A 27,748-nucleotide genomic window follows, 5' to 3' on the forward strand; every position below is an offset into this window, starting at 1 on the left:
TGAGCAAGGCCAGGGATCAAACCCGCAACCTTGTGGTTCCTAGTCAGATGCGTTAACCACTGAGCCATGACAGGAACTCCGAGAAGTGGTTTTGTAGGAGAAAATGTCCCAATAAAAAGGTAGAAAGGAGAGACCCCAGCCATGATGACTAGGCAAAATCCAGCCAACTGCTCCAACCACCCTTCCCCACTGCACCTGCTTCTGTAAATTTGTTTCCGCATCTACCACCTTGCTTGACCTCACTCCGGTCTGACCAGCCAAGCATGGACCTGGAAGAGGTAGCCCATAAAAGCCTTGTGAAACCCCTCTTTGGGGCTCAGACTCTGGAGAGTGATCTCCTCTGAGCCCACCAGTGTAAACCTGAGTTCTCCAACTCTTGGAGTGCTTGCTTGGTTTCTCGCCAGGTAAAACAGCTGATACGCTGCAGCCACAGAGCTGCTGGAGCTGGTACACTAAAGCCATAAGGCTGTCGCTAGAGCTGGCACACTGCAGCCACAGGGCTGTCGCCAGAGCTGATAGGCTGTGGCACAGAGCTGCTGGGCAGCTGCTGTAACAGTTTCATCTCAAGAAAGTGTGGAATACAGGAAAGAACAACTTTTGGAATGCAGTCAATGAGGATTTGAATATCAGTCCTGCCATTATCTAGCAGTGAAGTTCCAGGCAAATTGTGTAATTTTTTTGACAAAGGCTCTTTATCTTTTTTTTTTTTTTGCACTTTTTAGAGCTGCACTCACGGCATATGGAGGTCCCCAGGCTAGGGGTCGAATTGGGGTACAGCTGCCAGCCTACACCACAGCCACAGCAACATCAGATCCAAGCTGTGTCTGTGACCTACACCACAGCTCACAGCAACACCGGATACTTAACCCACTGAGCGAAGCCAGGGATTGAACCTGCAACCTCATGGTTCCTAGTCAGATTCATTTCTGCTGCACCATGACAGGAACTCCTCTTTAAGTTCTTAAAGTGAGATAATTTCAAGTTCATAGGGTTTGTAATCATTAAAGGAGATGGCAAAAAGTCAAAGCATACAATACTTGTACATTGTAGTCATTCAATAAGTGCACCATTTATCAATGAAATTTTAATTCTTTTGCAGTTCAGCTGTGAAATGTTATCTCAGAATGACAGCTTCGAACATAGTTACATCAACTTTTTTTTGACTAGAAGGAGAAAATGATTGGCTGCGACCAGGACATTTTAGATGCCAATTACATAAAGCTTTATTATCAGGATACTATAAAACTGTCAGTGGAGGTTATTAAAAAATAATTTAGTACTCTAATTTGATTTACAAAAGAAAATATTTTATTGCGAACAGTCCATTTAAGATTAAAATGTTCTCTTTGAGAATTAGATTTGTAAAATCAGGAACTTTTAGGTTCTTTCACATAAACTATCATTTAACTTTGAAATACTATGTGTTTTTTGTATTTTAATTAATTTTGGCTTCATATTTATATTCTTGACTATCTTAATCATTCTGTCGGATATTGCCTCATTTATCTGATAATTAGATGTCTAGCATGTCAGTCGTGTGGAACCTTGTATTTAAAAGAAAATGGTTTAAAAGCACCTGTGTAATTGAGTATGAAATGAAAAATAGTGGCTTCCTTAATAATGGTTCCCTAGATTAGCTGTAGTAAAGGGCATATAGTAAAGGAGACCGCTAGAAACTTTTACTTTGAAACAACTGTTTTAAGGAAGAAGTTCCATTTTATTTTATCTTATTCCTATCCTTTAAGTATGTATATCATACATAAATTATCGATGTTTAAAAAAAAAGTCAAGCAGTGTATTTGAGGCGATAATGGAATGTTCCCTGTTAACCCCATTTATCTCCCCATTTATCTCCCATTTATCTCATTCACAGTTTGATCATGCTTTCTTTTCTAACAGTAACCACTATTAACAGAATAGCATGTGTCGATAGCTTACTCTGTGCTGTCATGTCACAATGTTTTATTTATTTCAGCAAGTATGGATTCATACATAGAATACCTCTTTTTTTCCAGTTACTATCTTGGAGACCTTTTTATGCATTATAAATCTACTTCAGTATATTTAGAAGTTATTTGGTATACCAAAGTTTGTGTATTCCACCATTAACCATTCCTCTGCTAGTGTGCTCCAAGCAGAGATGCCAGGTACACATCTGTAGTCAAACACATTAGATTTATTACTGTTTGTAGCATAGGAGAATGCATACCATGGGGATCCATAGGGTGGTTCTTCTCAGTAAGAAGATGTTAGGAAAACTTATTGTAGGATTGGGCTTCAATTAAATGATTTTAGGAGATGATTTAACAAACTGGAGTTCTACTCTGGGTTGATACTGTCAGGAAAATAGATAATTCCATGATGGATGTCTTAATAAGTCTTATCTAGAAGGAGGGAAGAATACTGGACCAAGACTCTCAAACTATGATTAATCATATTGGCTTGGATTAGGGTCCTCTTTGTGGCTTTGACAATGTTCATGTTTTAATCTGTGTTCAGATATCTTTGCGGGGTGATGCTGTTTCTGTCTTGTTCTGTCATGGTGACACAGGTCACATAGTGGCTTTGGCTGATAATGAACATTGTGTTCACCAGGAGAACATAGCTGTTAGTGCCATTAGCTCAGGGCAAAAGCAAGGCTTAATTGACAAGGCTCTGGGATGTCAGGGCTGCTTTTGCATTACTATTGGTAAAAAAAAATAGTTTGTATCTTAGTTTTTATTGGCACAATTTTTCATTTTCATTGTTAAACATTCTTGTTATATGGATCTTTGTGTACATATGCAAGTATTCTTACCTAGTTGTGGAATTGTATTAAGGGTAAGTAAAGCATCATAAAATTTGATTTATAATCATTGCTGAAAATCCTGTAATTATTTCTGTTCACATCAACAAGGTACCTTAGCCAAGAATAGACATTAACAATCTAAGATGTTTTTTTCTGGCTAATGGGGGTATCTTTTTAAAAACAAACAAACAAACAAACCATAGTTTTTCCAGTTTGTATTCTTCTCCTACTGAAAAATCTTTTATAATCATGTCTGTCTTGTTGAGTTTTAAGGGTACTTTGATGTTATAGATGTTAGTCCTGTGTTATATTTGTGGCAAATATTTCTCTCTCTTGTCTCCTACATGTCTTTTATTTATGCATAGGAAGGCTTTCTTCACCCTGAGTTTATTAAAAAGTTATTAATCTTCTTAAAAAGTTATTTTGTTTTTCCCTTAAAACATTTAGATTATTAATCTATGTGGAATATGGAATGTTTATATTATATATAAATATATATGTAATAAATATATTTTTTAAATGTAAACCTACTATTGTAACTTAAATAGTAAGTTTATCAGAGTGTTCCCTACTTAGAAAAACGTGCTGTAACATATTCTGCCTCATGTGGTTCTGTCATGTGCAATCCGAGAGAAAGAGCAAGGCAGAAGATGTAAAGTCTGTTATGACCTAGTCTGAGAAGTCACATGTCGTCACTTCTACCACAGTTATTTCTCAGAAGTGAGTAAGTGGACAACAGCTCATTCTCAAGGGCAGAGGAATTAGGCACCTGCTCTTGAAGAGGAGAGTAACTGCTACACTGCAGATATTTGTTCTCTGTGTGTATGGGCAGGAGGAGGAAGGAATTTCTTTATAATGTTTGGCCTCTTTTTTAGGACACTGCCTTAGGAAAACCACGAGAGGTGTTTCGACTTCCTACAGATTTGACAGCATGCGACAATCGCCTTTGTGCATCCATCCATTTCACATCTTCTACCTGGGTTGCCTTGTCAGATGGAACTGGAAGATTGTATCTCATTGGAACAGGTGAACGAGGAAATAGTGCTTCTGAAAAATGGGAGGTGAGGTGTTTTTTTTTCCTTTCTTTAGACTTAGGCAAAGTCTGGAAAGTAAAATTAGACTTAATGATTTTGAAATAACACTTTTTAGGGATAGTTTACATGTTACTTCTTGATTTTTATAATATATAGTGTTTTGGATATCTTTTAAGTTAAGGATATACATATCTTTTAAGTTAATGTATATTATGCATTTATAACATAAATATATATACACATTTACAATATATAAATATATAATATATATAATATACATTATAAAATTCATATCTTTTACAACACTGATATGTTAGCCATTCCTGTTTTGATCTGGAGTCAATACAGTTGTCAAGAATTGCATTCGTTTTTCAGCAGGTACTCATTGAGTGCTTTAATATGTGTAAAGCAGTGCATTAAACATTGACACTGCTGCCGCCTTCTTAAAGAGTTGGCCAGAAAATTGCACTGGCATGTCTCTTCTCCTCTATCTTGTTATATTTTTCTGGTATGTTTATAGGCCCATCATGCTTCTGCTGTGCCACTCTGCTAACTATCTTGTCTATTTAATCTGGTCAAATAGTAAGTTTATCAGAGTGTTCCCTACTTAGAAAAATACGCTATAACATAAATAACTGTAGTTATGTACCAGTCTCTAAGATGCCATTTTTACTTCGGTTTTTAAAAGCAATGTAAGACTTAAATATGAGGAGCAGATTAAGATTTTAATAGTGATAAGTATGGAATTAATTTCTCTATAGCCACAGTTTTTGAAAGTAGACAAGAATGACACTGAGTTGTGCTAGTAAGTATAATGTGATATTGCTACCATTTAAATCTCAGCAGATAGCCTTTACTTCTGACTAAAGAGATATGAATTTAATATTTTATGTCTTTTTAAGTATTTTTATCATACCAACAAATGCCTGCAAAGACTAGGCTTTAATTTAAGAAAAACCAAGAAGGCCTTAGTGGTTTACTTTTCTTATTTAGTTATACCAAATGCTACAGTACCAAATTGTAGTGTGTTCAAAAAACTAAAAAAAAAAAAAAAAAAAAACACAGTAAATTACCAGAACAACAACAACATAATTGGATGTTGTGACATTTTCTTCTCTGGCCCTCAGCCTCTGGTAATAACTTATTTCTGCCTGCCTGTTTCCCTCTGTCCCTCTCTCTCTCTTTCTCTCTCTTTCTTTCTTTCTTTATAAAAAGGCAATGTGGTATATAGCACTGCTACCTGAAACAGCTGGAATTTGGAAAATGATGGGCAGAATATTCCATATTCTCCAAATTCCCATAGACACACGCAAACACACATGAACGGTATTCAGAAACTAAAAGGAAGAAAGCAGAAGTAAATCAGATGTAAGACAGGGGAGAGATGGAGTAATTAGTATTGACCTATTCATGTCCTCTGTACAGAGCACTCTTTTCACCTGACAGTTCTTTTCTAGAAGACTGCTTCTAGTTCCCTTTCTCTTTTAGATGCTGTTTGGATGCACTGTTGTTTTCTTTGTTTTTAAGCATGAAGTACTGATGAATTTTTGCTGTTAAACAAATAGATATTTTCTAAAAGTTCTTTAAGGAGTGTGATTTAAATTTGCAAGCTTTATTTAAGAGCTCTTTTTCATTTTTGTATCCTTGTAGTAAAATAGTATCCAAAATAGAATTCTGCATATTCCTTCTGTGCTATGTGCATTCAAGTAATACATTTTTGCGAGTGTCATCTTTTTTCTTTTTTGTAGATAATGTTTAATGAAGAGCTTGGGAATCCTTTTATCATAATTCACAGTATCTCATTGTTGAAAGATGAAGAACATTCAATAGCTACCCTACTTCTTCGAATAGAGAAAGAGGAATTGGATATGAAAGGAAGTGGTTTCTATGTTTCCTTGGAGTGGATCACTATTAGTAAGAAAAGTAAAGGTAAACAAAAAAAATAACATAAAATTCTGATCTCTCCTTAGTGGTTGCCATAATTTAGTAGGTTTTGAAATACAAAGCTGTTCCTGTAATCCTGTTTGTTTCTTCTTAGGCATTGTGTTACTATTCTAGTATCTCCCACCCAGTATGAGTATTTATAGTTTCTCCTTAGGTATGGATTGTAAAAAATAATAATGATGTCCTTCCACAGTTAGACATGCCTTTCGTGTAAAAGGAGACAGTGTTACCTAATTTTGGAACAATTTAAAGTATATAGTTTTAATATGTACAAAAATATATGTTAATGTGTATATAATGTAATTTGTTCTTCTCAGTGTTGTAGTTTTATCTCTGGAGGAACACAGTAACTTAAAACTTTAGGTGCTAAAAAACTTTCTGTAAAGGGCTAGATGGTAACCATAATGTTTTTTATCACAACTTCTCAACTATGATGTTGCAGTGCAAAAGTAGCCATTGACAATACGTAAATGAATGAGTATAGCTGTATTCCAGTGTTTATTTAGGGACACTGACATTTGAATTTATATAATTTTTACACGTATTTAAATATTATTTTTTTGATGTTTTTGAAACATTAAAAAATATAATTCATTCTTTGGCCCACAGGTCATAGTTTGCAAATCTCTGCTTTAGAATAAAAGCTTTAATTTTTATTTTATTTTATTTTTTTCTTTAGGGCCGCACTGGCGGCATATGGAAGTTCCCAAGCTATGGGTTTGGAGCTCTAACTGCCAGTCTACACCACAGCCACAGCAATGCGGGATCCGAGCCACGTCTGGGAGCTCTCGGCAACTCCAGATCCTTAACCCACTGAGCAAGGCCAGAGATTGAACCTGCATCCTCATGGATACTAGTTGGGTTCATTATTGCTGAGCCACAATGGTAACTCTCTAATTTTTAATGAAGGTACGTAACTCAACATCTTATAGGAGAAATTGTAATACAGGTTCCTCCTCCTCTTCTCTAAGACACTTGGTTCTGTGATAGCTTTAGCTCATTCCTATCCACAGTGCACAGTGACACAGCTCTAGCTCCATCACTTCCATTCCCTTCTTTTTTGTTTTGTTTTTTTGTTTTTTTGCCTTTTCTAGGGCTGCTCCTGCGGCACATGGAAGTTCCTAGGCTGGGGTGTAATTGGAGCTGTTGCTGCCAAGCTATGCCAGAGCCATAGCAATGCCAGATCCGAGCTGAGTCTACGACCTACACCACTGCTCACACTGAGTAAGGCTAGGGATCGAACATGCAACCTCATGGTTCCTAGTTGGATTCGTTAACCACTGAACCACGACAGGAACTCCCCATTCCCTTCTTTTTTATTTCCCTAACACAGCTGAACAGTTAGGTTTAGGCTCACCTCTTTTTTCTCCCCAAATAATTTTAATTATTATTCTCATAGAAATATTCTTTCTGTGGTTCACTTTAAAATTTTTTCTTAGTATCGAAGTTCCTTTGTTCCCCATATTACTAATATTATTATGTAACTTTTTATTTTCTAATAAACATAACAGGAATGTTTCATTTCTAAATTCTGTTGAATAGAACATTTGATAAATTATATTTTGTGGTCTAGTAAGTTTCAAAATGTGTGCATACAATATCCCCTTTTCACATTAAGCATATTAAAGTTTCTAAAAATTTTGAGTAAAAAAGAAAATTTAATTTTTTTTTTTTTTTTTTTGTCTTTTGTCTTTTTGTCTTTTGTTGTTGTTGTTGTTGTTGCTATTTCTTGGGCCGCTCCCTCGGCATATGGAGGTTCCCAGGCTAGGGGTTGAATCGGAGCTGTAGCCACCAGCCTACACCAGAGCCACAGCAACGCAGGATCCGAGCCGCGTCTGTAACCTACACCACAGCTCACGGCAACGCCGGATCGTTAACCCACTGAGCAAGGGCAGGAACCGAACCCGCAACCTCATGGTTCCTAGTCGGATTCGTTAACCACTGCGCCACGACGGGAACTCCGAAAAATTTAATTTTGATCCAGCATTTCCCAACTTATTTAGCCATAGAATTCACTTGAGACCTACTGTTCTCTGTCTCACACATGTTGAGAAAACCCACCCTATAAAATATATAGTGTCTAAGTTTGAATCTCTAGAGGGAGGTAAAACTCTTTGCTTTGCATATACCTGTGGAGGAAAAATAGGAGTTTTTAGTTCATTCATGAAATGAAAAGTCTACTCTTAAATATGTATGAAGTAATGTGTGAATGTAGGTGAGGATTTGGAGTAAAAAACAATGCCAGATGTTTTGGAATAGACTGTATTATGTATAACTCGTAGGACATTGAGTTATGATTTTGGCTACTCGGTGTGAAGCTTACAGGTACTACCCACAGTAATACAGTAACAATGTAAGTAAAGGTACTCAACTGAATGGGTACTTTTTAAAGCAAAAATAGAACTTTTTTTTCATAGGAGAATAAATTTTAATTTATCAGAAACTTTCAAGATACAGTCAATTGTTCATGTCTTAAAAACTAATCAAATAATTATTTAAATTTGATTAGAGTAGGCAGATAGGTCTGTATCTGGATGTGTGTAAAAATAATTTCTACCATAAACTTATTTTTAGAAAACTCCTTATCAGTAGCTAGAACAAGCAAAAAATAGCTCACACCACACTTTTTCTGTTAATCATCAATTTGTGGCTCTTCTCAGAAGATAACTATCATATACTGGCTGAGAAAGTAGACAGGCTGTAGTCAAGGAACATGTAGATTTTTCAGAGGTTGGTACTTCAGGTAGGCAAGTCACTTTTAGGATTTAGAGCACTGCTGTCCAATAGAAAATTTTCCAGAATTGACATGTTTATATGTGAGTCACTCAGTGTGATAGCAACTAGCCATGTGTGGCTTTTGAGCACTTAAAGTGTAGTGTAGCTAGTGTGACTAAGGAATTGAATTTCAAGTTTTACTGAATTTGAATTCAATGGTTATTTGTAGCCAGTGGCTAGCACATTGGACACTACAATCTACAACAAATTTCATCAGACCCCGCATTTTAAAATAAGCATTTATTTACAGAATATTAGTTGATAAATTTTTTTTAAATTTTCATGGCTGCACCCATGGAATATGAAAGTTCCTGGATCAGGGATTGAATCCAAGCTGCAGCTGCAACCAGTGTTGCAATTACAGCAGTGTTGGGTCCTTTAACCCACTGCATCAGACCTATGCCTCTGCAGTGACTTAACCCACTGCTCCACAGAAGGAACTCCTAGGGTGTAAATTGTTTTTATCCCTATAAAAAAGGTACCTAGTCATGTGCTTTTTAACAGTACATTTAAAATATTTAAATTAGAATTAATATACAAATATTTTCAAATGTTTTTATAATATAGTTTTTATTTGTAATTTTTTGTTCTATGATTCTTTATTTTCTTACAGATAATAAAAAATATGAAATTACTAAGCGTGATATTCTCCGTGGAAAATCAGTGCCTCATTATGCTGCTTTTGAGCCTGATGGGAATGGTCTAATGATTGTCTCCTACAAGTCCTTCACATTTGTTCAGCTTGGTCAGGATCTTGAAGAAAGTCAGGATGAAAACATGTCAGAGAAAATCAAAGGTAATTTTACTCTTAATCTTCATAGAGCCTTATCTATATTCATATATGTATCTCATTCGTCCTCTTGGCTAGGTTTTGAGTTTTACCAAGTCAAGCTAGATGCTTAATTTTTCTTTATTTTCCTTAATATCTCCCAGAATATTTCTTTATAATGTATACCACCTAAATAGTGTGAACTTGTATAATTTAATCTTTTGTAATTACCAAAAATGTTTTGGTAATTTGTATTAGCTTACATGATTAAATATTTAATAATACTTATTGAATGAGTAAACAAATACTAGTGTCTATTTGTCATTGGTGTTTGAAAAGCCAGCATGTTAGTATTAAAGTATTAACTTAAAAAAATAGCTAGCCTCTGTTCATCACAAGTATGCTAATTTTATGTTCTTACCTTTCATACTAAACTGAAAGTTCCTTGGGAGTAGAATCCCTGAGTTCTCTCAGTGTTGAGTGAATGAATGAATGAATGAAGATATTTTAGAATGAAAAGAGTAAAAAAGTCTTTCAGAAGAAAATTATATTTGTATACAAAGAATACATATTCTTTAAAAAATATTCAAGAGAACACATCTTTGTAATCATTACTGTTCATATTTCTGATGTTTATATCCAGAGAATAATATATTTTACCAAACAAAAATTTTCACAATATTTAACAATTATACATATCACTGTTTTTTATTTTTTAATTAAAGTATAGGTGATTACAATGTGTATTTTTTAAATTTTTTCCATTATAGATGGTTTACAGTGTTCTGTCCATTTTCTACTGCACAGCAAGGTGACCCAGCCATGCATACATGTATATATTCTTTTTTGTCACATTATCATGCTCCATCCCAAGTGACCAGACATAGTTCCCAGGATGATTACAGTGTTGTGCCAATTTCTGCCGTATAGCAGAGTGACCCAGTCATACATATATACACATTCTTTTTCTCATGGTACTTTCCATCATGGTCTATGCCTAGAGATCAGTTATAGTTCCCAGTGCTATACAGTAGGACCTCATTGGCTTATCCATTCTTTTTTTTTTTTGTTTGTTTGTTTTTTTTAATTTTATTTTTGCTTTTTAGGGCCGCACCCATGGCATATGGAGGTTCCCAGGCTAGGGGTCTAATTGGAGCTACAGCTGCTGGCCTACACCACAGCCACAGCAGTGCCAGATCTGAGCCGTGTCTGCGACTTACACTACATCTCACAGCAACACCAGACCCTTAACCTGCTGAGTGAGGCCAGGGATCGAACCTACAATCACATGGTTCCTAGTCAGATTCGTTTCCTCTGCACCACGACAGGAACTCTGGTTTATCCATTCTAAATATAATAGTTTGCATCTACTAACCCTAAATTCCCAGTCCATTCCACTCCCTCCTGCCTCCCCCTTGGCAACCACAAGTCTGTTCTCTATATCTGGGAGTCCATTTCTGTTTTGTAGATGGGTTCATTTGTGTCATATTTTTGATTTCACATATAAGTGATATATGTTATTTGTCTCTTTCTTTTTTATTACTTGAACAATTTAATTATTTAAAAATAATAATTACTTCCACTTTTTATATAGCTTTTTAAAAAATGAATCCTTTGAAAAGTATTCGAAAATACTAATGTAATAAATATTTGAAAAATATTTTATCCAGGTTTATAAGCATGTACACCTCTGAATATAAGAGTTGAGCTTGTGGCCTTTTATTTAGCCTCTTCCCTTTTTTTTGGCCACACCCATAGCATAGAGAAGTTTCCAGGCCAGGGATTGACCCATGCTACAGGAGTGACAATGTCTGGTGCTTTAACTGCTATGCCACCAGAGAACGCTCTGTTTAGCTTCTCAATAGCTTGGTTTCCTCACATGTAATGTGATTTGTAAGATCCCTTTCTGAGTAAATTGTACCATCCTGTTTTAATTATAAAGTTAAATTGTCCTAGAGCTTAGCCAGAGTAGCAGTTCCTATCTCTAGACTACGTGCCCTTTAAGTACTCCTTTGGTGAGCAGTTGTGGAGAAATAAAAGAGTGTCTTAATCCTTGGAACCGATCTACCTAGAAGCTAGGACCATGTGCTCCCAGTACAGGTTTGGAGTTGATAGTTGGGACACATGTGTTTAAGTCACCAACCACTAGTCAGGTGTTTTCTTGTTGGCATCTTATATATTTTGAGTTCTTCCTGAATTCATTCTTCCCCTTTAATGTAAACCCTAGGTCCCTTCCATTTTTCTGTTTTCCTTTTAATTAATAGCCTAGTGTCTTGAACTGACTTTCTTCTGGAAGTTTCTTCTGTATTTATTTTATCATTAGGACTTCCACAGTAAGAAAAGTGTTATAGTTTTAAAATTTTGGATACTTGGTTATTTATAGTATGTTCTTTTGATTACTCTTCTGAGTTATAGTTGTATTTACTGTAATCTTCAAGAAGTCTGATAGCATCTGTTGCCTATTTGGTATTGTCATGACATTGTGAATGATGTTTTCTTTTGAGGATCTAACCAGAGATATGGGAAGGTTCTGAAAGCAACCAGCAATGGAAAAAAAAATCATTTAGGTGTTTGTATAGTGTTGGTGCTGAGAGGATTAAAAAAATTCTGGCTTTCCCTTTAGTCTGTGTAGTCTTCATTTATACTAAAAGCTCATATGATTTTACAAACTCCTCTTACCTGCACATCTGGCAGAAATAGCTGTTGAGTGATTATTTTTTATAAACTGCCTTGCTAACATTTGTGGGAGACAAAAGATGAGTAAAACAAATTATTTACTTCAGAGAGCTAGTAGCATCAGTCTTTTAAGCTGTATTTCAAGCTTCTCATTGTTTATATTAAATGCACTTCTAAAGGGAAAAGATAGAGGATCTAAGAGACTATACTTAAAGGAATGTGATGCAAATTAGAAATTACCCCGAAGTAACGATTTTATCCTAAAAATTAATACATGTTTTATATTTATTTCTAATATTGTTAAAAGAAAGTTTTTAACATCAGATAAAAGTGACCCTTCCAGAAGATACACCATACTTATGCTGTATCTTTGAGTATATTGAGTACCCTCCAGGCGTTTACATAAAACCACACAAAAGTAAAAGTCTAGTAACAACCCACATTTAGTGAGAGTTTTAATATATTTAGATATGAGAAATGATATTAAATGTTTCATATGCATTAATTAATTTAAATGTCAACAGTCATACCTAAGAGGTGTGTAATATTGTTATCCTGTTTACAGATTAGGAAAATGAAATTAGAGTACAGTTATATGTCACAGTTATCAAATGATTGAACCAGGGTTCAGACCCAAGACTAGCCAGCTCTGGAGCACTAGTTCATAACAGCAATGTTACATTCTCTTTGGATGAACAGGTGGACAGATTAATGTTCATGGTGCCCTTAAGCAAGTATTCATTTTGCATTTAAGCCTTGTTTTCTTACTTCCAGGATATTAGTATGATGGGACTGAAGGTATTTCTTTAGTAGATAGCTTTTTAGGAGACAGGCCAAGGAGATAGAGAAGGAAGTGAAGGGAGTATTCTCTTATTGGGAACTTAGACCAAATATACTGACAGCCTGGAATTTGCTATGAAATTGCTTTCATGTTGTGAGGTAGAATAACCAGTACCTGTGTAAGGAAAATATGCCCCAGCATTGGCAAATCAAGGCTGTGTGACAAGTTTATGACATATGGTATGCTTTTGAACTAGGGACCCACTGTGTGTGTGTGTGTGTGTGTGTGTGTGTGTGTGTGTGTGTGTGTGAAGAGAAGGGAGAAGGAGGGAAGTCAGGATACCAGGAGACAGGGAGAGAAGGAATGGGGATTAAAGGGTTGCTATGATTTGTACATTATGATTGTGTATCTCCTGAAGCATTATGTAAGCTTGAAACCGCAAAATGTCAGGTGAAATTGCTACAACTCTGAGTAAAAATTCCCCAGAGAGGTCTGTGTTTATTCATAATTACTTTTTTGTAAGAAGATGACCAGAAAATAGACTAAGTTGGTTGCTCTTTTGTTTTTCTAGTCTCTGATTTTTTATCACACATTGCATTTTTCTTTTCCCAATAGCACCTCTGTATTACTGGCAACAAACTGAAGATGATTTGACAGTAACAATACAGCTTCCAGAAGATAGTACCAAGGAAGATATTCAAGTACAGTTTTTGCCTGATCATGTCAACATTGTACTGAAGGGTCAGAGATTTTTAGAAGGAAATCTGTATTCATCTATTGATCATGAAAGCAGTACATGGATAATTAAAGAGAATAACAGGTATTTTTATAGTTTTCTTTCTTTTTTTTTTTTTTTTTTAGGGCTGTACCCACGGCATGTGGAGTTTCCCAGGCTAGGAGTCGAATTGGAGCTGCAGCTGCCAGCTTTCGTCACAGCACAGCCATGCTAGATCCCAGCCACGTCTGTGACCTACACCACAGCTCACGGCAACACTGGATCCTTAACCCACTAAGTGAGGCCAGGGATCGTACCTGCATCCTCATGGTTACTATCAGATTCATTTCCACTGAGCCATGACAGGAACTCCTATAGTTTTATTTCTACTTAAAGTTTTATTTTTTTATTTTATTTTTACTCTTTCTACAGTGGTTATATCATACGGGATTACTACAATAGGTCTATCCATATTTCTGATTATTTTTCTTCAGATAAATTAAAAATGGAATTACTATGTCAGCACAACTGTAGTTAAGGCTAAAGATACTAGTATAGTTATTGTTTGCATTATATCATAGTACTTTTCATTCCCAGCTCTGGATACAACAATAAAAATAACAGTAACAGTAATAATAATAAATGGATTAAAATGGTTATTTATTTAAATGTGCACTTTTTAAACTTTGTGATAGAAATATTTTTTTTTCTATTAACTTTAATGCACTAACTAGGTAATACAGTGCTATGCTTGAAGATTTAAGATCTTTAAAAGAGTACACAGCTAGAAATCTCCCTCTATCCCAGGCCCTCCAGTCACCCATTCCCTCACTCCTCATAACCACTGTTAATAGTTTCCTTCCAGAAGTGTTTTATGCATATTCAAGTAGCACATATACTTTTTCCTCTTTTAGCAATACAATTTTTTAACACATACCATACACAGTTGAACAGCTTGCTTTTGTTGACTTTCAACAATAAATTTTGGCTTTCTTTCCTTAAGGAATACCAGACTTTTTTAATCTTCTTTTATACTTTGATAATATTTTCCTTTATCAATTGTGTCATTTTTTAAAATTGGTCCTCTATTGCTGATCATTTAGATTATTTTTATTTTTTAATTTTTAATTTTTTTCTTTTGTTAGGGCCACACACACGGGATATGGAAATTCCCAGGCTAGAGGTCAAATCAGAGCTGTAGCCTAGGCTGCAGCCACAGCAGTGCCAGATCAGAGCCTCATTTAACTAAATCACAGCTCACGGCAAGGCCAGATCCTTAACCCACTTGAGCGAGGCCAGGGATTGAACCCACATCCTCATGGATACTAGTCGGGTTCTTTACTGCTGAGCCATTATGGGAACTTATAGATGATTTTTATCTTTTGCTACACTGAGTAACTTTTCTGTACATATGTATTATTATATCCATTTATGTTTAAATTATAAATATATGCATTTATGCATATAATTTATATATAATTTCACATGTGTAGGAATATATATATATGAGGGATAAATACAGGTAGAATAATCAATATTTCTTTGAAAACTGCAAAAAATAAATATTTTTCTTATGAAAATTAGCCATTTCACTTCTTTTGTGTATTGTGTGTTCGTGACGCCAAAAATATGAAAGGGGATTTCTTTTCTTCTAAAGACATGATTAAAGGAGTTCCCGTCGTGGCTCAGTGGTTAACGAATCCGACTAGGAACCATGAGGTTGCGGCTCGATCCCTGGCCTCGCTCAGTGGGTTAAGGATCTGGCATTGCCGTGAGTTGTGGTGTAGGTCACAGATGCGGCTTGGATCTGGCGTTGTTGTGGCTCTGGCATAGGTCGGCAGCTACAGCTCCAATTCGACACCTAGCCTGGGAACCTCTATCTGCCACAGGAGCGGCCCTAGAAAAGTCAAAAAGAAAATAAATATAGACAGACAGACAGACAGACATGATTAAAGTAACAGGCAAGCCATGAACTTAGAAAAATATATTCCCAGTACTCATATCAAACAATAGACTTATATTCTCAATATATAATAAAATCCTATTACAAATTCATAATAAAAAGATAACCCAGTTTTAAAAGGTCAACTGATTTGAATAGATGCATGTCACAATTGAAGATATGAATGGCTAGTAAACACATGAAGAAATAATCATTATTAATCATTAGGGAAATGCAAATTAAAACCATAACGAAATGCCAGGTATGGCTGAAACAAAGGATTGACAGTATCAAATGTTGGTGAGGATGTGGAGCACCAGCAACTTGTACATTTCTGGTGGGAGTCAAAAATGATATAATCGGAGTTCCCATCATAGCGCAGTGGTTAACGAATCCGACTAGGAACCATAAGGTTGCGGGTTCGGTCCCTGGCCTCGCTCAGTGGGTTAAGGATCCGGCGTTGCCATGAGCTGTGGTGTAGGTTGCAGACGCGGCTCGGATCCCGCATTGCAGTGGCTCTGGCGTAGGCCAGAGGCTACAGCTCCGATTCGACCCCTAGCCTGGGAACCTCCATATGCCGAGGGAGCGGCCCAAAGAAATGGCAAAAGACAAAAAAAAAAATGATATAATCATTTTGGTAAACTGTTCAGCAGAAAGTTAAGTTAAAAATGTACCAACTTTGCTACCCAGAAATTCTGCTCCTGGATGTTTACCCCAAAGAAAGGAAAACATATGTTAAAAAAAAATAAAACAACACCAAAAATAGTCATAGGAGTATATTCATGGCAACTTTATTGCTACAAGTCAAACACCAGAAACAACTCAGAGGTCTATGAAAAGGTGAACGAATCACCACATGTGAGGATAGTGACGGTAATGATGGTGAAGTCGTACAGTAAGTAGGATGCTAACCTGGAGTAAATCCAGTGAACTGCTGATAACTACAACATGAATGAATCTCAAAAGTATGTGGAGTGAAAGAAGCCAGAGACAAAAAGAGTTCTAGAACTGGCAGAACTAATCTATGGTGGTAGAAATCAGAACCATGGTTACCTCAAGGGTGCAGGGTGATTGACTAGAAAAAGGCACAAGGGAACTTTCTGGATCTGTCAGTATCTTCATGGAGTTCTACCAGTGTATACATTTGTCAAACAGTGAATTGTACATTTAATATCCGTGGACTTCATCTATAAATTACACCTCAATGAAAAAAATATGTAAAATAGGTAAAAAAAGGTTGTGTCATGTAAAACCATAATCCTCTGCCCCAACTCCATTCCTCTTTATAAATCTGTTTCAGATACTTTATTCCCTAATCATTTGGATTAATAAAATTAGTCCCTAAGAAATACATCTATTTCAAAACCATTTAAGCTTTAAATTAAGCAGATACTCTGAATTCATCTTATTAATGGAGAAACTTGGTGACTTTTTAATATATTATTTTAAAAACTCAGCATCTAAAAGGGTCTTCTAAAAATTTTTATAATTCCAGATAATCTATTTTACTAGTGTATGTGAGATCTGAGGATAGCATTCATAAATTGTCAGATCAGTCAGAACATACTGTTATAAATCATCAAGCGGTAACCCAGCCAAGCTTTAGAAAAGTTGGACCTTATGCAAGTATTTTCAGCATTTAACACATGAACATAAACCAGTATTGTTTTTCCATTAAATTTGAGGTGCTTGGTTACTATTTTATGTTACAAGAGAAAATTACAATAATATGTAGGTGGTATCATTGGTTTAAAAATGCATGGTTTTTTGCACTTGATTGTATTATTTATCTAATTTCAAGTACTTAATGTTCCCTCTCTTTGGAAGGATTTGTTAACTAGTCTCTTGTTTATTACGTTTGGGGTTTTATGTTCCTTTTTGCTTGGATGGTAGGATGTTACACTAGCTTCAAAACATCAAAATGCATTTATGCTAAGAGTCACATTAACTAGATATGCAAATTTAATGGTGGTTCATAAATTCTTTATAACTGAGACTGTATGGAGTTATTTAGGTAGCAACTAAGAACAGTATTTATACATTCTGGTCAATGGGTACAAATTCTTTAATAGTTATTTACATATGTTTTTTCAGAGAGGCATAATAGTGCAGTAGTGAAAAACATGGAGTTGGGGCCAGACTGCTTTATTAGCTTGTGACCTTGGTGAGTTACTTCACCTCTCAGTGCTTTTTTTTCTTACTTATGAAGTGGAGATGATAGTAGTACTTACCTTATTTGTTTGTGGTGAGCAATAAATGAGTTGAAACATGTAGGGTGCTTCAGATCGCACCTGGCATATGGTAAGCATTAGGTAAGTGTAAGAGGCTGTCATTATTTTTGTTAACTATCATTATCTTCATCATCATCATTGTTCAAGATTAGCTTTCTCCTTAGAAAATGTAACTAAACCTGGGCATTATTGATTGTGGTGGTAATTTTTAATGCTAATGATAGGAACTCATTATGTAAGAAAGACACTATTTTGTATAGTCTCTTAAAATACAATTAGTTTTAGAAAATTCTTAAGTGTTCTAATTCATGAAGTGGTGATAATAGTCTTGAAAAAGAATAGCTGATAAGTTTGCATGTTCTATTTGACAGTAATGATAATAGTTATTATGTTTTGCAGTTGTTTCCTTATAATTGTGTTTTAGGGCGTGGGTTAGTATGGCCCACGTGTACCACAGATGGCACATGTAAAAAGTTACTTTGCTATGGAACAGTTAACATACCCCACTTTTCTCTATATTATAGCAACAGACAGCTTACCTGGGTTTTCTTTCCTGTTCAGGCACATGGGCAGCTCCCTATCCCATGTCCACAGTCTGGCCTGACTCAACTCCTTTCTTTCCTGCTGTATCAATCCTTAATCTAGAGTTTCCCTGATTGTCCCTTTTAGTACATTTGAAATTTGTGTTTAATGGCTTAAATTAACAAAATTAAATTTTAAGTAAGTTGATAAAGACTGTATTAACCACTTTTTTCCTGTATTATCAAGTTTATCTTTTCTAATTTGTATATTTCAATGCTTTATAATCTATTATTTTCAAAATTATTGTTTGTCTGGAGTCAACCTGCCTGATCTTTAGATTAATAATCACATATTATGGCTGCTAGTTTGTGAAAATGAAGGTAATTTTTGGCACCACTCAAAAAGAGGTAATTTTTAGTTATAGGCCCTTTCCAGTTGAATTTATATCCCCAATCCTCTCCCCCCCCCACCCCCACCCGCCTGCCACCAACCATTTCCCAGTGAAAAAGTTCATAGATTCATGCTGCTTGGATTTCTGTTACTTAGGTACACCTGAACTACAGCAGTACTTACTGAGTGGTCCTATTACTCTTCCCAAACACTCCCGTGGTACTTTCTTGTTTATTAAAGCTATATTTTTACCTTTGGATTATAGGTTATCCATCATATGCATAGCTAAAATGAACATAATTTTTGGTTAAAATACCCTCTGGACACAAGAAGGGTAATTGCTATGAAAGATTCTTCTATCTGGAATTGTTGCATAATTTGCATAGTTGCTTACTGTAACATTACTTTTCTCATTTTAAACCTCTAGCTTGGAGATTTGTTTGATTAAGAAGAATGAGGGACTGACATGGCCAGAGCTAGTAGTCGGTGATAAACAAGGGGAATTTATAAGAGACTCGGCCCAGTATGCTGCAATAGCTGAACGTTTGATGCATTTGACCTCTGAAGAACTGGTAAGCAACTGTAATAGTAATGCGATTTCCCAAGGATCCAGAAGTATGTGAGGATTATACCATGGTTTTCTTTTTCTTTTTTCTTCTTACTTTTTTTTTTTTAAATCTTTCTAGGGCCTTACTCATGGCATATGGAAGCTCCCAGGCTGGGGGTCGAATCAGAGCTGCAGCTGCTCACCTGCACCACAGCCACAGCAATGCCAGATCCGAGCCACATCTGCAACCTACACCACAGCTCACAGTGACACCACATCCTTAACCCACTGAGTGAGGCCAGGGTTTGAACCTGCGTCCTAGTCGGATTTGTTACTGTCAAACTACGACGGGAACTCCTATACCATGTTTTTCAAACATTGCTTTGCTTTTCCTAATGTATAGGACAGATTAGGTATTACTGACTAGTATTTGAATATAGCTTGAAATTCTACTACTTACTCCTTACACTATGTGAATATATATGTGTCTGAGGGCGTGTGATATATAGAGGGTGTGTATGCATGTATGTAGTGTATATATGTCTCTCATTCTCTCAATGTATGTGTTTATAGAGAGAGAAAGAGAGATAAATAGTTGACACTTGAACAGTGCTGGGGGTTAGAGAGCCAACCCTCATTCACTGAAAAATTCCAGTATAACTTTATAGTTGGTCCTCTATGTCTACTGTAGTATGTATGTATTTTAAGTGGATCCTTCTGGTTCAAACCCATGTTCAAGTATCAGCTTTGTCTTTCTCTCTGTATTTCAGTATTCTCCTTTAGAAGAATTGACTGACCGCTGCTGACAGAGACAAAAATTATGATTTTACACCTTACCTTGCTAATAATCTACTTTTAATCATTGAAATTTTCCAGGTGATACTAAAATGTCACAAAGGGGTGTATAAATTACATACAGCTGGGAGATTTTTCTTGACTATGTTCCTACTCTGATAATATTTAAGATAATGTTCAGAATTTGAACAAATAGAGCAATACACCAGAACTTCAGTTATATTCATTTACCAAAAATTATTACACCACATTTAAGATTTTTGGTTTATTACCATCTGGAGTTATAGCATTGAGGAAGATTATGTAAAGAAGTATTTATAGATTTAGTTGCATCCTAAAGTAAAAAGAAAAGATGAGAATATTGAAAGTAAATGTCTCTGACAAAAGAAAATACACCAAAATGGAGAAACCAAGTTTCACATTTTCTGGCATAACTGACAATGTCAAAAGTCACTAGAATTTGTGTGTAAGACTACAGAACTTTGATTTCATAGTATCTTCTTGTTACAAGCCATGCAGATCGCACTGCCCTATGTTCATTCATTCAGCAAGTATTTATTATGATAAAATTCTGGGGTATAATTATAGTGATAGTAATGGAGATTTGTTTTGAAATTGTAGATAATTGCTATTAACTGTCTTTTAAACTTGATTTCAAATGAGTATTGGTGTATATGAGTAAGGTATTTATGCCTGAACACTAGTGTGCTTGTTACATTATTAAAACAACAGCAACAAAGAATCTTGTTGTCTGCAACTGAAAGCACTTTTGTGTTTTTCAAACCTTTATACTTTTTCTTCCCTTACTGCAATGTTTAGAGTCTCTAATCCTCTGTAAAATAGGAATGGTGAATAGTGAAAGCAGATACTCAACTTACCTTATTCATGATCTTGGGAAAAAGAATTGAATTTTCACCATTAAGCATAATGGATTCTTTTTATCACTTTGAGGAAATTACCTTCTGTTCCTAGTATGCTTAGAGTGTTTATCATGATGGTCATGAAATACTATCTCTTTTATGTATTACTGGTTTTGGTTTACTATTGTGTTATTGAAGGGTTTTACATCTATGTTTGTGAGGAATATTGGGACTTGTATTTTTTGTTTTGTCTTTTTACTCTCTGCTTTTGGTGTCTGGGTAATGCTGAGAAGCTGAGTTCATAAAATAAGTAGGGAAATGTTTGTTCTGTTTCTGGAAGAGATTGTGTGGAATTGGCATTATTTCTTTAATGTTTCATAGAATTTTCAATGAAACTAGATGGACTGGCGTTTTCTTTTTTGGAAGGTTTTAAACCATGAATTTAGTTTCTTTAATAGAAGATTGTTTTGCTCATCTATTTCAGTTGACTTTATTTTTCCCTTTTCTTTTCAGTTTTCAATTTCATTCATTTCTGTTATTACATTTATTACTTTCTCTTTTTTGCTTGGTTAAGATTTTTTTCTGCTCTTTTTCTAATGCAAGTATTTAATGCTATACCCTTTCTTCTAAATACGTGAGCTGCATCTCCCAAATTTTCTGTTTTCTTAATCCTGTTAGTGATTGACTTGATTTGATACTGGATTTCAGTTTTCTTGCATGGCTGATTTTTTTCCCTGTTTATTCTTACTCCTAGGGCAGAACTTTCCATGAATCTCATCTGAAAGTCTAGAATGTTTATCAGATCTTCTCTACTGTGTAGGCCTTGATGTCAAATTTTTGTCTCCCAAGCACTTTGATAATTATCAAAACTCAGCTTTTTAACCCCCTATGTGCTGCTTTCCACTTGTCTTTTTCAGCTCATCTTGAAATAGTGCATAGCTCTGTGGTTCTTTTCTTTTCTGTATTGCCCTTTCTCTGCAGTGATGTCCTGTTAAGTACTGGCTGCCTTGATAGTAGTTTTTAATTTTTGTCCTTCTATCTCTAACATATGGAGAATTGAAAGGAGAAGTGAGGGAGGCATGGGAAGTGGTGCCTGGGTGCCTTCTGTTCTGCTGGATGTGTATATCCTCTTGAATCACTGTGACAAAATGGCCCCACTTAATTACTGGAATTACCTTCTCAGCTAGTAACAGAAACTAGAATTATTTCCATTGATATTTAGAATGGAGCAGAGAACCACAGCTAGCTAGCTCCATATCCCAGGTGCAACATGGACATATTTGATAGTGTCTGTAACTTCCAGACATTTAGTTTCACAGACTGTCTCAGATCCTTTCATGAAGTTCTCAATTACATGACTGCATTTGGCAGACTATGTGTGTGTGGACATTTGATCAGTTGTTATAGAATCATATTTCTGTTACATGTGTGTGAATATATATAATTTATCACTTAAGTGATCCTTTTTTACCCTTTGAGGAATGTAAGACCTAACTGATTTTTGCATTCAAGCAGTGGAACATATTAAAATTACTTTAATGATTCCATTTATTTCTACCTTTGGCTTATTTTTAGATATACTTCTGTGTTTTTGTTTGGGTGGATATTTGTGTGTGTGTTTAGTGATTTTTCTAGAGTTTATAGTATACATTTTCAACTTATCACCATTTATCTTCAAAATATATCACAACTCATAACTTAAGAACTTTTAAAGGTATTTCCATTTCTTAATCTTTTGTCTTATTTTTGTCATTTCTACATTTTATAAACTTTATGATATGTTGTTATTTTAACTTTAGTCAGTCACTTTTTTTAAAGAGATTAAAAATGCAAGTTAAAAAAGTCTTACATTGATCCAAATATTTGTCATTTCCTCTATTCTACATTCCATTGAATTGATTCAGATTTCCATCTGGTGTCATTATTTTCCTAGCTAAACAATTTCCTTTATGATCTCTTGTAGTGTCAGTCTCCTAGATAAAGTTTCTCAGCTTTTGTCTATAAATATGCATGTCTTTCTTTTTTAAAAACTAGTTTTGCTACATATTTGTCAATGTTTACAGTGTTTTTTTTTCCCCTTTCATCACTTCAAATATATTTCATTGCTTTCTGATGAAAAATCAACTGTCATTTGTAACTTTGTTCCTCTATTTGTAATGTGATTTTTTTTTTTTCCTCCTCTGATCACTTTAAGATTTTCCTCTTTATAGCTGGTGTTCTTTGGTGGCTTAGTGGTTAAAGATTTGGTTTTGTCACTGCTATAGCTTGGTTTTGATCCCTGGCCCAGGAACTTCTGCATGCCATGGGTGAAGGAAGGAAGAAGGAAGAGAGGAAGGGTCAGAGGGATAAAAGGAGGGTGGTGGGAGAGAGGGTAAGGAAAGAAAGGGAAGGAAGGAAGGAATTTTCTCTTGATTACTTAGAGAATAATTTCATTTTTCTCTTTCAGCGATTTTATTATTATGTGATTTGCTGTGATGTATTTTTAACGTTGTACTTGAAGTTCTTTGAACTTCATCTTTAGGATCATAGTTTTCATCAAATTTGAAAAAACTTGTCATTATTTCTTCAAAAATTTTTCCATTCTTCTAAATACTGAGGTGTTGGACCATTTGATACTGTTCCACAGCTCACAGGGTTTTTTTTTTGTTTGTTTGTTTGTTTTAAGTTTTATTGAAGTATAATTGTGATAATTTCTCCTGCACACATCCATTCTTTTTCAGTTTCTTGTCCCATATAGCTTATCATAGAATATTGGGTAGAGTTCCCTGTGCTATACAGCAGGTCCCCATTAACCAGTCATTCCATATACCACAGTGTGTATATGCCAGTCCCAAGCCCCCAGTCCATCTCTAGCCCCCACTTCATTTCTTTGGTAACCATAAGTTTGCTCTCAAAGCCTGTGAGTTTGTTTCTGTTCTTCAGATAAGTTCATTTGTATCCTTTTTTTAGAATCTACGTATAAGTGATATTATAGATGTTTGCTTTTCACTAACTTCACTTGGTATGCTAATCTCTAGGTCTGTCCATGTTGCTGCAAATGGCATTATTTCATTCTTTTCTATGGCTGAGTACTATTCCATTTTATATATGTACCACATCTTCTTTATCCATTCGCAGGAATGGACATTTAGTTTGCTTCCATGTCTTGGCAATTTTAAATAGTATGGCAATGAACATTAAAGTGCGTGTGTCTTTTTGAATTATGGTTTTCTCCAGATAGATGCCTATGAATTGGACTGCTGGATGATATAGTAATTCTAAATTTTGTTTTCTGAGGAACCTCCATACTGTTTTCCATAGTGGTTGTACCAATTTACATTCCCACTAACAGTATAGAAAGGTTCCCTTTTCTCTGCACCCTCTTCAGCATTTACTGTTTGTAGACTTTTTTGATGATGGCCATTCTGACTTGTGTGAGGTGATACCTCATTGTGGTTTTAATTTGCATTTTGCTAATAGTGATGTTGAACATCTTTTCATGCGCCTTTTGCCATCTGTATGTTGTCTTTGGAGAAATGTCTATTTAGATCTGCTCATTTTTTTATTATTTTTTTTTTATATTGAGCTGAATGAGGTGTTTGTATATTTTGGAGATTAATCCTTTGTCAGTCAATCTATTTGCAAATATTTTCCCCCACTTGTGGATTGTCTTTTCATTTTGTTTATGGTTTGCTTTGCTGTGCAAAAACTTTTAAGTATTAATTAGTTCGCACTTGTTTATTTTATTATTCCAGGATGTGAATCTGAAAAGATATTGCTGCAGTTTATTTTGGAGAGTGTTCTGCCATGTTTTCCTTATATTTAGGTTTGTAATCCATTTTGAGTTTATTTTTCTGTATGGTGTTAGTGTTCTAATTTCAATGATTTACATGTAGCTGTTCAGTTTTCCCACCACACCGTATTGAAGAGACTGTCTTTTCTCCATTGTATGTTCTTGTCATCTTTGTCATAGATTAGTTGACCAATTGGTGCATGGGTTTATTTGTGGACTTCTATCCTGTTCTGTTGATTGATATTTCTGTTTTTCTGCCAGTACCATGTGTTTTGATGACTGTAGCTTTGTAGTATGGTCTGAAGGAACCTGGTTGCTCCAGCTCCATTTTTCTTTCTCAGGATTTCTTTGGATATTCGGGGTCTTGTATTTACATACAAATTTAAAATTTTTTGTTCTGGTTCTCTGAAAAATGCCATTGGTAACTTGATAGGGATTGCATTGAATCTGTAGATTGCCTTGGGCAGTATAGTAATTTTGTAGGATATAAAATCAATACACAGAAATCGACTGCATTTCTATATACCAACAATGAAATACCAGGAAGAGAAATTAGGGAAGCAATCCCGTTGACCATTGCATCCAAAAGAATAAAATGCCTAGGAGTAAATCTACCTAAAGAGACAAAAACCTCTACTCTGAAAACTATAAGACACTGATGAAAGAAATCAAAGATGACACAAATAGATGGAAGGACATACCATGCTCTTGGATTGGAAGAGTTAATATTATCAAAATGACTATACTACCCAAGGCAATCTACAGATTCAATGCAATTCCTATCAAATTACCAATGACATTTTTCACAGAACTCGAACAAAATATTTTAAAGTTTGTCTGGAAGCTCAAAAGACACAGAATACCCAAAGACATCCTGATAAAGAAAAATGGAACAGGAGGTATCAGGCTCCCGGACTTCAGACTATACTACAAAGCAATATTCATCAAAACCGTATGGTACTGGCACAAAAACAGACATATAGATCAGTGGAACAGTACAGAAAGCCCAGAATTAAACCCACGCACCTACAGTCAACTAATCTATGACAAAGGAAGCAAGAATATACAGTGGAGGAAAGACAGCTTGTTCAATAAGTGGTGCTGGGAAAACTGGACAGCCACATGGAAAAGAATGAAATTAGAACACTCCCTAACACCATACACAAAAATAAACTCAAAGTGGATTAAAGACCTAGATATAAGACCAGATACTATAAACCTCTTAGAAAAAAACATAGGCCAGACACTCTCTGACATAAAAAACAGCAACATCTTCTCAGATCCACCTCTTAGAGTAATGACAGTCAAAACAGAAATAAACAAATGGGACCTAATTAAACCTAAGTTTCTGCACAGCAAAGGGAACCCTAAACAAAACGAAAAGACAACCCACAGAATGGGAGAAAACCTTTGCAAATGAATCAACTGACAAGGGATTAATCTCCAAAATTTATAAATACCTTCTGCAGCTCAATACTAAAAAAACAAACCGCCCCATCAAAAAATGGGCAGGAGATCTAAAGAGACAGTTCTCTAAAGAAGACATATAGATGGCCAAAAACACATGAAAAGATGTTCAACATCACTCATGATTAGAGAAATGCAAATCAAAACCACTATGAGGTAGCACCTTACACCAGCCAGAATGGCTGTCATCAAAAAGTCTACAAACAGTAAGTGCTATAGAGGGTGTGGACAAAAAGGAACCCTATTACTCTGTTGGTGGGATTGTAAATTGGCGCAACCACTGTGGAAGACAGTATGGAGATTCCTCAGAAAACTACAAATAGAACTACCATTTGACCCAGCAGTCCCACTCCTGGGCATCTATCCAGAGAAAACCATGACTCGCAAAGACACATGTACTCCAGCGTTCATTGCAGCACTATTTGCAATAGGCAAGACATGGTAACAACCTAAATGTCCATCGACAGAGGAGTGGTTCAAGAAGATGTAGTGCATATACACAATGGAATATTACACAGCCATTAAAAGGAATGAAATAGCAGCATTTTTAGCAACATGGATGGTCCTAGAAATTATCATGCTAAGTGAAGTCAGTCAGACAATGAGATACCAACATCAAATGCTATCACTTACATGTGGAATCTGTAAAAAGGACAGACTAAACTTCTTTGCAGAGCAGATACTGACTCACAGACTTTGAAAAATTTATGGTTTCCAAATGAGAAAGTTTGGGGGGTCAGTGTGGGAGATGGTAGTGAGGGTTTGGGATGGATATGCTGTAAAATTTGGTTGTGATGATTGTTGTACACCTATTAATGTAATAAAGTTCATTAAGTAAGAAAAAATAATAATGAAAGGAAAAATAAAATAAATTTTTTTGTTCTAGTTCTCTGAAAAGTGCCATTGATAACTTGATAAGGATTGCATTGAATGTGTAGATTGCCTTGGGCAGTGTAGTAATTTCGACAATATTGATTCTTCCATTTGAAGAGCATGGTATATATTTTCCATGTTTTGTGTCATCTTTGTGTTCTTTCAGCTTCTTAGAACTTTCATGTACATGTCTTTTGTTTCTTTAGGTAGGTTTATTCCTAGGTATTTTATTCGTTTTGCTGCAATGGTATATGGGATTTTTCCCCTAATTTCTCTTCCTGATATTTCATTGTTAGTATATAGAAATGCAATACATTTCTGTGTATTAATTTTGTATCCTGCAACTTTTCCAAATTCATTGATGAGCTCCAACAGTTTTCTGGTAGTGTTTTTAGGAATTTCTAGGTATGGTATCATGTCAACTGCAGATAGTGATAGTTTTACTTCTATCACTCCAATTTGGATTCCTTTTATTTTTTATTTTTTTCTTCGCTAATGGTTGTGGCTAGGACTTCCAAAATTATGTTAAATAATGTGGTGAGAGTGGACATCCTTGTCTTGTTCTTGATCCTAGCAAGAATGCCTTCTCAGCTTTTCACCATTGATAATGATGTTAGCTGTGGGTTTGTCATAGTATGGCCTTTATTATGTTGAAGAAGGTTCCCTCTTTGCCCACTTTATGGAGTTTTTTTTTTTTTTTTAATCATAAATGAATGTTGAATTTTGTCAAAAGGTTTTTCTGTATCTATTGAGGTGATCATATGGTTTTTATTCTTCAATTTGTGAATGTGGTACATCACACTGATTGATTTGCAGATATTGAAAAATCCCTGCAACCACGAGATAAATTCCACTTGATCATGGTGT

The 27,748-nt window shown here is 35.3% G+C and overlaps 1 protein-coding gene across 2 annotated transcripts in view; it reads left to right on the forward strand.

Moving 5' to 3' along the window:
• The window catches only part of NUDCD1 (NudC domain containing 1), a 116,229-nt gene that overhangs the window by 30,314 nt on the left and 58,167 nt on the right, over positions 1-27,748 (forward strand). For both annotated transcript variants that reach the window (XM_021089013.1, XM_021089014.1), the window contains exons 3-7: positions 3,664-3,849; positions 5,571-5,751; positions 9,155-9,337; positions 13,383-13,587; positions 18,995-19,139. In XM_021089013.1, coding sequence (XP_020944672.1) covers positions 3,664-3,849; positions 5,571-5,751; positions 9,155-9,337; positions 13,383-13,587; positions 18,995-19,139 — 900 coding nt within the window. The remainder of the gene's footprint in view (positions 1-3,663; positions 3,850-5,570; positions 5,752-9,154; positions 9,338-13,382; positions 13,588-18,994; positions 19,140-27,748) is intronic.

The sequence above is a fragment of the Sus scrofa genome, chromosome 4 (genome assembly GCF_000003025.6).
Source record: "Sus scrofa isolate TJ Tabasco breed Duroc chromosome 4, Sscrofa11.1, whole genome shotgun sequence".
Lineage (NCBI taxonomy): Eukaryota > Metazoa > Chordata > Mammalia > Artiodactyla > Suidae > Sus > Sus scrofa.